This window comes from Nomascus leucogenys, chromosome 3, assembly GCF_006542625.1.
Source record: "Nomascus leucogenys isolate Asia chromosome 3, Asia_NLE_v1, whole genome shotgun sequence".
Taxonomy (NCBI): Eukaryota; Metazoa; Chordata; class Mammalia; order Primates; family Hylobatidae; genus Nomascus; species Nomascus leucogenys.
The window spans coordinates 44,770,222-44,786,133 of record NC_044383.1 but is presented as its reverse complement, the minus strand read 5'-3'; the positions used below and the strand labels follow the sequence as shown (position 1 = coordinate 44,786,133).

At 37.8% G+C, this 15,912-nt stretch overlaps 1 protein-coding gene across 1 annotated transcript in view; it reads right to left on the bottom strand.

The window, feature by feature from the left end:
- The window catches only part of ANKRD22 (ankyrin repeat domain 22), a 37,812-nt gene extending 32,907 nt beyond the window's left edge, over window positions 1–4,905 (bottom strand). The window contains exon 1 of the mRNA XM_003255182.3: window positions 4,526–4,905. Within this exon, the coding sequence (XP_003255230.1) occupies window positions 4,526–4,546 (21 nt within the window). The 5' untranslated portion in view covers window positions 4,547–4,905. The remainder of the gene's footprint in view (window positions 1–4,525) is intronic.
- Window positions 4,906–15,912: the final 11,007 nt, after the last annotated feature.

The following is a 15,912-nucleotide window of genomic DNA, read 5'->3' as shown; positions in this document are numbered from 1 at the left end:
TGCATATTCGCAGTTCTTTTAAATTTTCAGTTCACGGTGATAAATCTTTTCCTGTTTCATGATCAGCATACCATTAAGTGGCACGTATTCTTTGTGATACTGATAGATCCACTTTTTCAATACACAATTGAGATCTTCATTTGTAGCTTTGTGGAGTGTTTTTTTACATTTTTCATTAACTTCAGCATAGGACTTCAACAGTTTATCCTTCTGTTTCGTTGGGTCATATATGGTGGTCATTTCAACACCATACTCTTTTTTTATTGTTTCTTTTTTGAGATGGAGACTCACTCTGTTGCCCAGGCTGGAGTGCAGTGATGTGATCTCAGCTCACTACAACTTCTGCCTCCCATGTTCAAGCAATTTTCCTGCCTCAGCCTCCCAAGTAGCTGGGATTACAGGCACGTGCCTCCACACCCAGCTAATTTTTCTATTTTTAGTAGAGACAGGGTTTCACCTTGTTGGCCAGGCTGGTCTCAAACTCCCAACCTCAGGTGATCCACCTGCCTCAGCTTCCCAAAGCGCTGGAATTACAGGCATGAGCCACCACGCCTGGCCTCAACACCATACTCTTCTATCAGACATTTTATACCTATACCGCTGTCCAATTTATCCAAAAGCTTGACTTTCTGTGTTATAAGTATATATAAATTCTTCCTTTTTTTCTTATCACTGTTACCCATAAGTATCTGCAGACCTTTTTGATATTTTCAAAAGTATATTTACATCACAGAGTAGAGAAAAAGCAAAACAAAACAAAAAAAACAAAAACAAAACAAAACAAAAAACCCTCCCCCAAAAAAACCAAAAACACACACACACAGACATACACATAAATCTTGGCCCCATGGAGGCAGAGCGGCGAATCTGCTATAGGCTCATTCATCCTGCACAGGTGCCATTTTTTACCCTTTGTGGACTTACTTTCATGGGAAAATCTGGGTGTTCAAGAAAAAGATATATCACAGCCGAAAGGGGCTGGGAAAGTCTTTTTTCTCTTGTTAATGCTGAATAAACTGTGCATTGTGTACCTGCATTTTGACTGTGACCCATCACTTGAGGTCAAGTAGGAAATTTTCTACTTGTTTCATGTTTGTGCTCAAAAATTTGGAGTTTTGGAGCACTTCCACTCAAATTTTCAGATTAGGGATGCCCAACATATATATATATATATATATATATATATATATATATATATATATATATATATATATCAGGAACTAGTAGATGCCTTAAATATAGCATGTACTCAATAAATATGGTTGATTAAACAAATGGATGGGTGAATGAATAAATAAATAAAGGTATACACATTTTCAATCCTGATGTCTTTTCATATGTGAAAGTTATCATTTTCTCTCTGAACTTTTGTGACTTAGCACAACATTTTAATTTGTAAAATTACTTTCAATTAGAAAACCAGTTGGGATGAAAATGCCTGATGCTCTTCTTGCATATGTTGTTGAATACCAAAATCTTGCTAGGAGTTCATACATAAACCAAGTAGATGGAGAGATCTGGGAAGATTGTGAGAATGCAATTTTTCCCCATTGTCTCTGCCTTGCCTTTCTCGTATCACAGAATGACACGATGTTGAATGTTAAACCAGATCTCATTCAGCTCTCTTGTTTTGTAATATTAAAACTGTGACTCAGAGAGGTTAAATGACTTCCTCTCAAATCCCTTGAAGTTCCTGGCACAATCAGGACTAAAATACAGGTTTGCTTGACTTTCAGTCCAATGGCCATTCAATTAGTCACATCTCTATTCCTGTATTCCCTGACTTCTCCTCAACTGTGCCAGCTTTTCCAATAAAACTTGCTTGACCTAAATTGCTCTCCCTAGGCATTGTATATTTCAAGACAATCTTTCTGTTTTTTGAACTATATTTCCTTTTTCTGTAGTAACATCAGCTTCTCTGAAAAACATATCCATTGCCAAAGGATTAATTTTGTGTGTGTATGTGCATGTGTGTGTGTGTGTGCATCCTTTTACTCACAGCCTTATAATGAGAACTTCCCAATGTTTAAAGGAATACATCATTTAAGATATGATTTTCAAGAAACACTTTTTGGGGACTTTGTCTGCACCTGAAGAGATCAAAAGTCTATAAAAGATTCTTAAAGTCTCCTAAGTATTAGTTCCTGAACTCTTTTAAGTTCTCAGCATTTTTCTTCTTTCCAATTTTTGTACTACTTCACAATGCAACAGTTCTCTGTTGCAAGGTAGGAGTAGAATGTATCTCATTGGACCTGGATTTAGTTTACTCATTCTTTACACTAAGGGAACAGGGCACCATCCTAGTTAGAACAGTGGCAGCAGAGTGGTTAAGACCAACTCTTATGGAGCATGACATATCTGTTGAAATAACAAGTAGTAGAAGAATTTAGTAGTTCAGCAGTGATGTAAGAAGAATCTCTTTGAATGAGTAAACACAGGACTCATCCTAGCCACTAATCTCCAGCCAATAAGCACTTTTTAACTGTATAACTATGAGCCAGTGAATACCTTTTCCTCAGTTTCTTCATTTGTAAAATAAGGATACTAAAACTGACTCTTATAAGATTGCTGTATTAAATGAGTTAATACATATAAAGTGCTTAAAATAGGGCCTGATCTATAAGACGCCCTAAATAAATGTTTGTTGCTATTGTAAATATTATGAACAAATATCGTTGATAAGGGTTTAAATGAATCAGCCTTGTTTAAAAGTCCATCTTACGCAGCTGGAGTTACTTATTCAAAATTAGGGCCTCTCACTGAGCTCTAAGCTTATCCTCTAGTGCAGATTTCAGGACCAGCTCTCTGGGATCCTCCCTCATTCTCTCCTTCTTTCTTAAAAATATATATTGCATAACTATTAGCACGGCAAAGCTCTAAGAAAAAATGATAATCCTATGTCCCCAATCTAGAGGAGCTTCCCACACTCAAATTGGGGGAAGTTTTTTTTTTTTTTAAATAGATTCTTCCAGGCAACATAGAGCCAGGGATCCAGCAGGCTTTTTTCTTGTCCTTAATGAGTAGCTCACAGTCTTTATCCTTAGGAAACACAGAGCAAATGATATATTACAAATGAGTAGGCTATGTTTAAATATTTAAGAGATTACTATTTAATTTTAAAGGGTCTCAAACTCTTTAAAACTATAGACGAAAGGTCCTACTTCCAACTTTCTACATCAGAATACCTGAGGATGACATTAGGCTTTTTTTTTCCTTTTCCCAAATCACATATAATTCCCACATGCAATCCGAAAAAGCAACCAAAATGCAGAATCTTAGGTCCCACCCAGGTCTACAGACTAAGAATCTGCATTTAAACAAGACCTTCAGAAGATCTGTATAGACATTAAAAACGGAAAAGCACTGGCCTGTGGCAGTCTTTCTTTCTCAGGATGGTGGTAAACAGATCACCCCTATATCAGAACCACCTGGGATGCTCCTTTTAAAAAGTATACTTTTGTATCCTACCACAGACTGAGTGAAACAGACTGTCTGGGTTGGAGTCCCTTGAAACTGCATTTCAAACAAACTTCTCTCCCCGACACTTGGGCAGTCTAAAGTTTGAGAGTTACCGGAGTAGCATTTAAAAGCACTACATGTTTTGTCATTTTCATGGATATGATCTCATCATGAGGCTAAAATCACTGAGCAAGACATACCTAGGGTTATAAACTATCAAACACTGCGTTTGCACACACAGAGAGATATATACACACACGGCATTAGAAATAACTGCAAATAAGCTGTCTTTAATACTAGGAGATCAAAACTATCCAAGGAGGTTCCCCTGAGCATCTGCAATGAAATGCAGATTAACCACTTAATTGTGTCAGAGAGGAGAGGGAGTAAATTATGTATAATGACATCATTACACCTCTTGTACTCTTGTCTAAACATTCCTTGCTTGTACTTTCTTGAAACATTATTAAAAATCCATTTGATTCTAATAAGTTACTTCCAATACAAGTAAAAGTACCTTAGTATTTATCAGATGTGAAAAGAAAATAATCAAATTATCAAAATATATTGTTATTATTCCTCTTCTTCATAGTGATAGTCTTTACTAATATTTACTAAAGGTGAATTTCCCTTCAAATACCAAGCTGAAAGGCATTACTCTGGTCATCTGGTTCCATAAAAGAGGCAGTCAATCTTTTGGATATTTAGAAAATCCAATTGGGTACAATTTTCTCTTTTTCTCTGAGTGTTTGTCATGAGAAAAGCACAACTCAAACTCAGTTTTGTCCAAATTATCCCTGCAAACATCCAGACACTATGAAATGTGTATTATATTCATCTCAAATTAGATCTAGCTAATATTTTAGAATTACAAAATATTTTGTCTTAAACTATTAAGAATATCAAAAAGAATAACACATAGGACTTTATTTTTTCTGACTTAATGCTCCCCCAGGGAGTTGAACAGACAAAACAGAAATATATTAACAGCGATAGAAAATTGCATCTGAAAAGTATGAGCAACTTTTAACATCTTTGGAACTCTGCTTTCAGAAAGGGGATGTACCTCGGAGTATAGGATTCCCATGCTGGTCCTTCACAGGCTTACTTCACCTCTACAGCTCCTTGAATCTTCCGGAGGTATTTCTGATGAATATCAAAATCCTTCCTGGCTGAGAAGAAAGTCCCTAGAAGTCCAAGCTGATGGCAAGCTCCGGGAGTGCTTTTCTAGCAAACACCTGTGAGTGCTTTTCCAGCAGCTCAGGCAGCAGCACACCTTCCAGAGAGCCCAGCCCAATGAAACAAAGGCACTGGTGTCATGTGTAATGACCCAAGCCTGTATCATCTAACCTGAGGAGCCGGTTTCTGAGTCATATTTGCTCTGCCAGTGGTAACATGCTGGAAAGAAGGAAGCAAAGTTAAGGGAGGAAGAAAAGCTCTTACATTGGCAGGAAGGACTCAGGGTTCAAACCAAGATGCTGTATTTCAGACATTTCGTAATCAAAATCTGGTTTTCAGTGGCCATTGAGAAAGGCTAGAGACCAACAAACTTACTTGTGAGAGCCACACGCGTCTGGCAAAGAACTTGAAAAATAATCTTCAAAATTCTCAGCCTAACAAGTAACTCTTTTCCAGCTATTTATGCAGTTTTGTAAACTAATAAATTTGCTAACATAATAAATCTTAAGTTGTTTTAAATATTCCAATACTATTCACACATTTAGCCAAATTACTTTATAATATTCGATTTAAAAATCATAAGTCTAAAATCAAATACTCTGTTATGTATTTTAAATTGCATCATTTTTTTATCAAACATGCTAGTATGCCCAATCTCTTAAATATTGTAAACATTTTATATACTACATATAATATCAATTATTCACACATTTTCTTTGAACTGAATACAACCACATCAAACTTTCCCAGAATTGAAACATTCGACCGTCCACACACCCATTATACCCATGGTACCAGCCCAAACGGGCCGTGCTTTGTTGATAACAAATGTCAAGTTACTTTGCAGATATAACAGAGCCAAAAACTGTAAGTCATTTAGCCCAGGCATGCACAATAAAAATGTTTTTGCCTCTAACAGCACCTAGAACCAATGATCCCTCCCCTGGGAACCAAGAAGACAAGGACATGACGGGAACCTAAATGCAGGAACTCTTTCAGAAGCTAAGGGCTCATTGGCCCAGAAGATCCAGGGCTGAAATCTGCCTCAACATACCTTACCTTAAGTGGTCAAATTTGAAGCCCTTCAATCAGTCCCTGCCAAACCAACATTCCTAAATCCTTTCCCTCACCCTCTAAGCCATACATTTTCTCAGATTCCAAACTGGGGAGGCAGATTTGAGCCCACCTCCTGTCTCCTTGCTGACTCGTCTTGCAATAAAGTTTTTCTTCCCTCAAAACCCAGTGTCCAGATATTGGCTTCTGTGAGCACGGGGCAGCAAGCCTATTTGCTCAATAATATCATGGAAGAAATAGTTCAACCATCTCAAACAAATTGATGTGATTTTCCCAATCAGTTGAGGCTCCTTAGTGACCAGAAACTAGTGACCAGGATACTAGGCCTGTGCTTATAAATATTCAGGGAAATTCTTCTTACTCCACTGGTGGATATACTGAGCTATTTTTATAATTATTTCAAAGATTTTATGTTTCAGTATGCAGTTGACATCGAGTCCAGCCTTTCTGGAGTTTAAGAATTAGCTAATTCTTCCGTTGGAGGAGAGGGAAGTCTGCAATACCCACTAAAATTACAGCTGACTTCCTCTTTGGCTTGGTTTGATTTTGTATTTCTGTAGTCTGTTAAGACATTTAAGTGTCTTCCCATCGACTTAGAAAAAGATTAATGGTATATCCATTGGGTACTTCACTCTGTTATGCAATATTTTGTAACCTCTGGTAGCCTCTTTTGTAACCTCTTTCAACTAATTTGTGTGGACAGAACTCTTCACTGTCATTGCTTCTCTGCTAAGGTTGCTGCTAGCTTTCTTCTTCAAGCTCTTTCCTCCCTGACTGAGCTCTAAATGTTTCTTTAACTTTCAATCAGGACCAAAACTCATTTTATTAGATTCTGCATCTCTTGACAACATCTGGTTCTAAAGGAACAGTACTCATAATTGCAAATGATGTAGGGTTGGCTCAAAAAACAAACCAATGAAAAAAGCAGTTGACTCATTGCCATTGGTAAAACACTTGGATTTAACTCTAGGCCATTGGGTCTCAACCAGGGGTGATCTCGCTCCCTGATAGACTGCAGACTTAGCAAAGAAAAACATAAGATGTTCAGTTAAATTTGAATTTCAGATAAATTTCTGAAATGTCATATGGGACATACACACACTAAAAAATTATGTTGCTTAATGGAGAACGTTGTTTTATTGGAAACTAAAGACATTTGGCAATGTGTGGAGATATTTTTGATGGTCACAACTAGGAGTGGAAGCATGGTACTCTAATGTAGGGGGCAGAGGCCAGGGAGCCTGCTCATCATCCTACAGTGCACAGAACAGCCTCTCAGAACAAAGAATTACCCAGCTCAGAAGAGTGCTAAGGTAGAGAAACTCTAGTCTAAGCCAAAAGGAGAATTAAAGGTGAAGGAAGAGGACTTAGTAAACTATACTGTCAAATTAGAATATGGTGGCATATTGTCAGAATGAAGTTGGATAAACAGATATATTTTTAAGTGTTTAGGGTTCTTCCTCTGACAATTTTGAGCCTATAATTACAAAGACAGGTAAAGAAAAGAAGTTCCAGAAAACAGCTTTCACAAGTAAATGTCTTCTGTCAAGAAATAACATTTGAATTAAACACTAGGGCCTTAAAATTAGTGGCATCCTTTGATCCTGGCGGTAAATGCAGCTAACGTCCACTGACCAGCAGCCAGCTGTCTGTGAGAGATGAGTCTCTTGTAAGGTGTATCCCGAAGACTTCCCCCCAAGAGGGGTTCAGTAGAGCATAACAAAGAAGTATAGTCCACAGAAACTCAGTTTTACGCTGATATCTTAATCCTTCAACATTATCTAACATTGTCCAACATTGACATTAGCAGCGGAAGTTATCTGAGTCACACGGCACCAAAATATGTTACCGGCCAGCAGTGAATCTGTATGGGTCTGCAGCAAACTCATTTCTTGCCTTCTCAGAAGAAAGAATTCGACTGGGGGCCATAGGATGGAAGAAGAGACCAAGGCAAGTTTTAGAGCAGGAGTGACAGTTTATTAAAAAGCTTTAGAGCAGGAATAAACAAAGTAAAGTACATTTGGAAGAGGACCAAGTGGGCAACTTGAAAGACAAGTGTGCAGTTTGACTTTTGACTCGGGGTTTTTATATGTTGGCATACTTCCAGGGTCCTGCATTCCTTTTCCCCTGATTCTTCCCTTTGGTGGGCTGTCCACGTGTGCAGTAGCCCACCAGGATTTGGGAGGGGAGCATGCACAGTGTGTTTACTGGAGTTGTATGCATGCTCACTTGAAGCACTCTTCTCTTACCAGCTGAATGTCCCTAGGAGGTAATATACCAGATAAACTCTGCCATTCTGCCTCTTAATGTGCATGCTTGAACCCACTCGCTCAACTCCTGAGATCTTATCAGGAAGCTGCTGATTACCAGTTTCAAGTTTTTTCTGTCTATTGGGAGACTGCCTTTCCCTGGCACTGGCTGTGACCAATCGTTATTTTATAATTAATTAATTAATTTATTTATTTATTTTTGAGATGGAGTCTTGCTCTGTTGCCCAGGCTGCAATGCAGTGGTACAATCGCAACTTATTACAACCTCCGCCTCCCGGGTTCAAGCGATTCTCCTGCCTCAGCTTCCAGAGTCGCTGGGATTACAGGCACCCGCCACCTGTATTTTTGTATTTTTAGTAGAGATGGGGTTTCACCATGTTGGCCAGGCTGGTCTCGAACTCCTGACCTGAGGTGATCTGCCCACCTCGACCTCCTAAAGTGCTGGGATTGCAGGCATGAGCCACCATGCCTGGCCCTCAACTATTATTTTAGAGAGATGATTAACAACCTCCTTACTATTACCTGATGTTCACTTGACATTCCTGGTGGGTGGGGGGAGCCCTCTCCTACTCTGCTCATCTCTGACTAGCTACTTACTGTAAAATTGGCTCCCATTGGAGAGATTTGAGTAGAGGAGTGTTGTGATCAGAATTTTATTTATATAATAAAGCTCACTCTGGCTGTTGTACAGAGAGTGGATCTGAGGCAGGAAAGAAGAAACGGCAACTAGTTAGGAGGTTATTGCATTAGGTCAGCCGCATGATAATAGTTACCTGGGGCAGAAGAGCAGCAGTGTGGATAGAGAGAATAGGATAAACTCTAGAGTTTAGGAGGTAGAAATAACAGACTTTGCCAACTGTGAGTTATTAGGCTATCTCCTAGCATTGAGCACACTTTTCTATGTTTGGTTCTTCAATCAATGCCTACCCTGGCATTCTGCAAGCTACCTTTTTTTTTTTTCCTACTGGTCTGTGGAGACAAAAGTAACTTCATCTTGGTTGCTAATCCACCATGTTGACTTCTCATTAACCCCAGTTCCATAAATGCCTTCGGATTCCTACTTTATTTACTGTCCTTAGTGTAAGAACACATACTTACTGTAAATCCTGCCTTTAGACCAAAGCAAACTTGATGTTATCACACAAATGATAGGTTATGATGCACATAGCACTCTTGCCTGTTCTGGGGGGTTGTCTTTAATTGTCTCTATAGAGCATGTATCCCCTTTCCTTATGATATATAAGCCCTGAGTCTGGGGAGTATTGGTATGGAGATCTTGTCTTGCTATTGCAGGCAACACTTCCTTCTCTAAGTTCCCCCAATAAATTACCCTTTATCAAAAAACTGATGTTGTCTGCCTTATTCTTTGGTTTCTTGGCTCCTTCCTTGTTTGGAGATTGCTTTGCATATATGACCCTTTCATGAAATCTGGTCTATTTTCTAAGGAGCACTCCATGTGAGATTACAACGCTAAAGAGGGAGAAAGACATCTACTCATTTCTACATGCTTGCAATCCTGTCGGCCTCATCCCACCAATAGCTCTTCATCCAAGAAAAAGCAATTCATCGAGCTGATTTTCCACATTCCCAGAACCAGCCTACTTACACCTTTCAGAGGTGCCCAGCACTAATTGTTTCTCTCCCTGAACCCAAATTCATGCAATTTCTCCCTTGTGATTCTGAGGTATGAGCAGCTACCAAGAAACGGCCCCTCCTCAAGGCCTGGGGCCCAGAATTTCAAGGCCCTTTTCTCTCCTAAGTTCTAACAACTCCAACCTCACTCTGTTCCCTCAGTCCAAGGGGTGGTAGCTGCTCCTGCAATTCTATCTCTGTGTTACCTTAATATTCTCTTTTTACTTTCTAGTCTTCCAATACCTACTTAACCAATTCCAGGCATTCAATTTTTGTGTTTAAATAACTAGGTTGTTTTCTTTACTTAAGTTGGACTGACATAGTACTATGGAGATGTTTAGAAGCTAGAAATAACAGGAATTATCCATCTGATATAAGATACATGGGAAATGGCAGAACAAGGATAATATGCATGTATCTGGCTTTGGAAATTTGGTAGATTTTTATCTGTCACAGAAAACTCTGGAAGAGCAAGATTAGGGAAAGGCTGGGAAGAGATGATTAGCTCAGGTATGCACAAATTTTATTTAAGGAACATATTTCTAGCACACTAAGTGGAGATGCCAATAGAAAGCTTGTTATATGATTTTGGAGTTTTAGAGTAAGGGTTACACTAGAGATTAAGATTTTTGAGGGTCATTAGCATTAGATTAATAATCCTCAATGTAAGAAATCAAAGAGTTGGGAAACCTTATTAAAGTTATTTTTTCCCTCTACAACTTTGTAAAGTCCTTGGTTGTACAAAGTTATTTCTTCTTTAACTCACTCAAGGACATTTTTTATTGTATGCCTTTTAATGTTGACAGTTACTATTTAATTAAATAAATACATTTGCTAATCAGGATGTTTATGTTTCTGAGTTTTAAGCATTGGAACCCTACTATCTTTTTCTATTTTTCTCTTACTTGTGGAGGCTTTTTGATTTTGAGTGTTAACTTTAAGTACAGGAGTCAGAGGCCAAATTGCAATAGTAATTATTGCTTTGCACTAACATAGGGTCTTTATTCCTTTTAACAGGTAAACTGAGACACAATAAAACTCTAAAGAGTTGATTTGAACAAATAACAATTCATGTTATTAGGCAGCACCAAACCAGAAGTGGTTTGGGAGCTCTTTGGAGGAAATGCAAGGGGAACAAAGATGAACATGGAAGTAAAGCAAAGAAAATATTTGATTGATTATAGTAATGCAGTTGCCTTATTTGGTTTATTCTTCTGAAAACTCCCTAGCCATATGCTAATTAGCTGGTGACTTCTGATTAGCTAACTTTAAGTTTCTTTTTTCTTTAATATAGAGATTTAAAAGAAAAAGCCCAAATAAGTTTTGCTTATGTTTGCAAATCAAGCAAGGTTAAGGTCACTTATGAGGCCTGACTGACTTTGTGTGCTCAGGGATTCTTCAGGCCTGGTCTCTAATTTAATTCACTTTAACTCTCCCAAGACTCAAAAAATCTTGTAAAATTTGGAATCAATTTTTAATTTTCTAGTAACTAAGAAACTTATTCTAATGGGGGAGGAAATAGTATCAGCCAGTCCTTAAAATAAAAATATTGGCATTATAAGTTTAAATTAAAAATAAGTCACTTAATTGTTTACCACTTATGCAACACTTAATTTCATGCTGTGTTCTATTTCTTTGTCATCCTCTACCATGTACTTGCAGCATTAGTTATTATCATTTGCTTTAATGAAAACACACAGAGTACATGCCATGATCAAGGTTCCATAGTCATTGAAATGTTGTGATTTGTGTTTCTTAGTATTTGAGATAACTTAATATATCTAAGACAAGGGAGTTTACATTTCTTGGTAAAAATAGAATAAGAAATAACTCTATTACTGATAAATCCTTACTGAGAAATCCTGTTGTGCTCGATGACTGTTTCCAGAAATAGTCACCTGCTTCTGCAAACTGTCCATTACTCCTCCAGTGACTCAGGAATTGTGTAGTGAAACCAGTTTCACAGTATGAGACAAGCTATACTTTTTACGGTGTAAGTCTACTACTCTGACCTAAGATGAAGAGTGCTGCCTACTTTAAACTTTGCACTACATTTTTTTTCGTATTCCATGTGCCTTTTCAGGTTGAAAAAGAGATGTTGTATCTCAACTCCCTGGCAGGTCCTTAGTGTTCATGCATCACATTCCACTCTGAGTCTATGAAATGTAGTCTCACATTTTCACAAGGTTTTGTCTGTTTGTTTTGTCCTTTTTTATATATAATAAAGGGTTATTTGGACTGTGTTGGGGAGAGAAGGTTTGCTTCTCTTTTTAAATTAAGTTGTTGTTAAGGTCATGGCAGTCTGCCTTTAGGTTGGCCAGATGCCTATCCTTCCTCTCTAAAATCCGACTTACTTCCCCACTACTTCTTGGTAATACTCAGACCTTTTACAACCAACCTTTTATCATGAAATAAGGCAGCTATCCAAAGAAATACTATCATGTACCTCATTATCAAATCAAAACATTCTTTCTTTTCCTCTATCACTCACAAATCCACCAAAACAAGTGAACAGAACCCATTCACCAACCTGAAAGAAAACATTCTATTCTGTTGACTTTAAAATCGCTTTGAAAGGACTGAGAATTGAGCATCTAAAAGACTTAAAAACTGTAAGACTAAAACTTCATTCATGGCCAACCATTTTATAAGGCACTTAGCATACTACTATATAGAAGATTATTTTCCATGTTCTTAGCCTCTTTTCTCCTCCTCTACTTTATATTTCTTACCCCCACAATTATGTTTTGAGCCAGGTGTATGACGCAGTATTTAAAAAGACTAATAAAACTGTGACAGAGAGAAATTTGGCTGACATTTAGTGTATAAGAGACATCATATATCTTTATTTTTTAAATCAAATTATAAGTGTCTTGAGCCTTTCCAAAGCTTTGAAGAAATTCAGTATTGAACCAGTTTCCTAGGATTCCCTTTTCCTTGAGATGAGCAAGAATTATTGGTGTCTGGCACACAGTAATCTCTCTATGTATTTTCTCTATCATTGTCATTAGTATCATCCTCATCATCATTGTGTAATGTGCCTAAGAATAACTTGGCCACACACGGTGGCTCACGCCTGTAATCCCAGCACTTTGGGAGGCTGAGGTAGGCTGATCACGAGGTCAGGAGTTCGAGACCAGCCTGGCCAACATGGTGAAACTCCATCTCTACTAAAACTACAAAAATTAGCCAGGCGTGGTGGCACACGCCTGTAATCCCAGCTACTTGGGAGGCTGAGGCAGGAAAATTGCTTGAACCCAGGAGGTGGAGGTTTTGGTGAGTAGAGATCCAGCCACTGCACTGCAGCCTAGGTGACAGAGCAAGACTCGTCTCAGAAAAAAAATAATAATTACTTGGGGAATTAGTAAAATGTAAATACCACCCTCCCCCCCAACATGAGAAGTAATGAATCAGAATCTCTAGGTGAGGACGTGGGAACCTGCATTTGAATAAGCATTCCAATAAGTGATTCAAAAGTTAGGGGTACGGGGCCACTTAGAAAAAAGATAATTTTTGATCTTTCCAACACAAAAGCCTAGAAAGGAAATAGCACAATGGGAAATTTCACATTTTATCTGGCTTCAGGTGCACTTTTGCACTTATATTTAAATGTGTTTGGGTTTGAGATTCCGAGAATTCTTTACATAAAATTAATGAAGGTGTATAATGAATAATGTTCCTAATCTTACTCTTTCAACAGCCGCACTCATCTTTTGATGGGCATTTTTGGGGCCAGAGCTGCCTGCTCATTTCTATTCCAGGCATGAAACTCAAAACAGCCCTTGTGGTAAATTAACCCATGAAATATCAACAGGTTTTTTTGTGTATCTGAATTGCTACTACCAGGATTTTGACCTACTAAACTTCCTAGACACTGTAGCTTTCTTCCTTGATCATTAATATGGGTTGTTTTTTGTATTTTAACTCATACATTCTCAATGAGAGTAATATTGTTTTCCCAGGAAATGAAATTTCTTCTTGAGGGGAAAAAAGCCTATTATCCTTATAAACATAGCACAGGTAGAAATATAATATGTAGGGGAGGGGGAAAAAAACTTTCTTCTACCTTCTTTATGTTTAGTCACCAGGGCCCGTGAATCAGACTAACAAAAGACAGATTAACAGGAGAAAATTACAATGTTCATTCATTCATGCAACATGCGTACATGTGGGAGAGCTTGGTGATGAGTAACTCAAAGGGCTGGTTAGAATTTGGGACTTATATACCATTTTAATAAGTAAAGGAATAAAGGCACTTACGGGAAACAAATGACTTTTTGGAAAAATAAATGCATTTGCAGGAGAAAAAACAGGCAATAAGAAAGTTTGTGAAAATGTCTACACAGGACAAAATTGTCTTTCATCTCCTTTCATCTCCTACACAGGACAAAATGGTCTTTCATGAAACCCTCCTGGAGAAGAGATTTGGGGTAGGTTTTATTTTCTTTCTCTCCCTCTTCTGGGAGTAGATATGCTCTGAAACGGATTTGTGACAATCTTGTTTCCCAGAAGTTGCTCCTTTTTTCAGAAAAGGGAAGCTTCAGAGTTGCTTTTTCTTTTTCCCCTTTTCTAAATTTGCTCAATCACAAATGTCTTCAAGTTAAAATTATCTTTTTACCAATGTATCATGTTTTGGAATGGCATATTCTGGTTCCCTTCAAGTACATAAATGGATATACAGTATATATATATGGTAATAAAATTTATGGAGGAAGGACAATTTAAAAGAAAAAGTCTACAAAGATGCCTTGGGGAAGGACAATGAAAAAAGATTGAGAAATACTGCTTCAACTGATCCCAATTGATTTTCTAGTCTTTAAAATAAAAACTTTGAAATTTGGAAAATAGAAAAGAAAAAAAATTCCAAGAATTCTGCCACATACATATAATACACACACACATAGCATCTTCAAACATATAGATAGTATTTGTTGTACCAGAAAATAGTCTAACCCCTTTACGTGTACTAACACATTTAACAGGGTCAACAATCCTGTGAGGTAGGTACTATTATCATCCCCTTTTAACAGATAAGAAAGCTGAGGCACAGAGACATTGAGTAATTTGTCTAGGGTCACACAGCTAATAAATGACAATACAAGGATTCAAAGCCAGGAGATTTAGCTTCAGTATCTATTACTTTAACATTAAAGTATATGACATCTCTTTGGGTATATAACCTAATCTCCTTCATATGGATATGTACACAATTTATGTACTTACAAAAAATGAGACTTTGTGCACGTTTTACAATCTACACTTGCCTTTTAAAAGTACATAATGACATCCTTCCATGTTATAAAATAGGCTTCAATATCGTTTTTAGTGACTACCTAGCATTTACTTGATACTGATAATAACAGTCCTCATTTATTTAGCACTCAGCATATGCTGAGCCCTCTGCCATGTGCTTAACACATATTGTCTATTCAGTCATCATGATAGTCTCTTTAGACAATAATGAAAAATAATGGCTTTTTGGAATAATGTTTGTAAAAAATAGTAATAATGGCTAGTATTCATTGAGTGATTCCTGTTCACTGGACGTAGCTCACGAACCTTATCCACATGGCACCCTTTAATGCTCTTTTACAGTAGCCCTAGAAGACTGACACTATTATTATTCCCTTTTTACTGATAAGGAAATTAAGACTCTGAGAGGTAAAATTATCTGCTCAAGATGAACAGACATCATCTCAGACTCAAACTCAGATGTTTGCCTCTAAAGTCCTCCTCCATACTATTATACACTCCTGTTCCCCCTAGGAACTGTACTTTATTTCATTTGAATGTGCTTTATTCCTTAAATGCATGTAGACTTTCTGCTATCATAATGGTTTCTTGGCTTCCAGACCTTGACTCGCTTTGGCCTCTAAGAACCATTGAACCATTGACACTCATATTGCTAACTGTGATCTTGCACTCCCTGACCTTTCTATTATAAAATACAACTTAACCAGCTATTGTCCGGTTGCATTACAACACTGGTGTTATTAACACTATATAAATGTCATGGTGGGCAAATTCACAATTCTTAGTCTTTCCCTCTCAGAGCAAAATCCCTCTGACACTAGCCCAGAGGCAAACAGCATGAGGCAGAATCCTTTACAAGTGTTCCAACAAGAAGGCTGAATTAGCTAGGAGCTGATGTGAGATTTTCTGTACATTTTCCCAGTCCTTCACCTCAGGGCTCCTCTCCCCCATGGCTCCTGATCACACAGAACAGGTGGAAACAATCATTAGTTCACCTTTGCCTCCTGGATGGCCAAGCACACCCAAGGGGCTCAACACTCAGCAG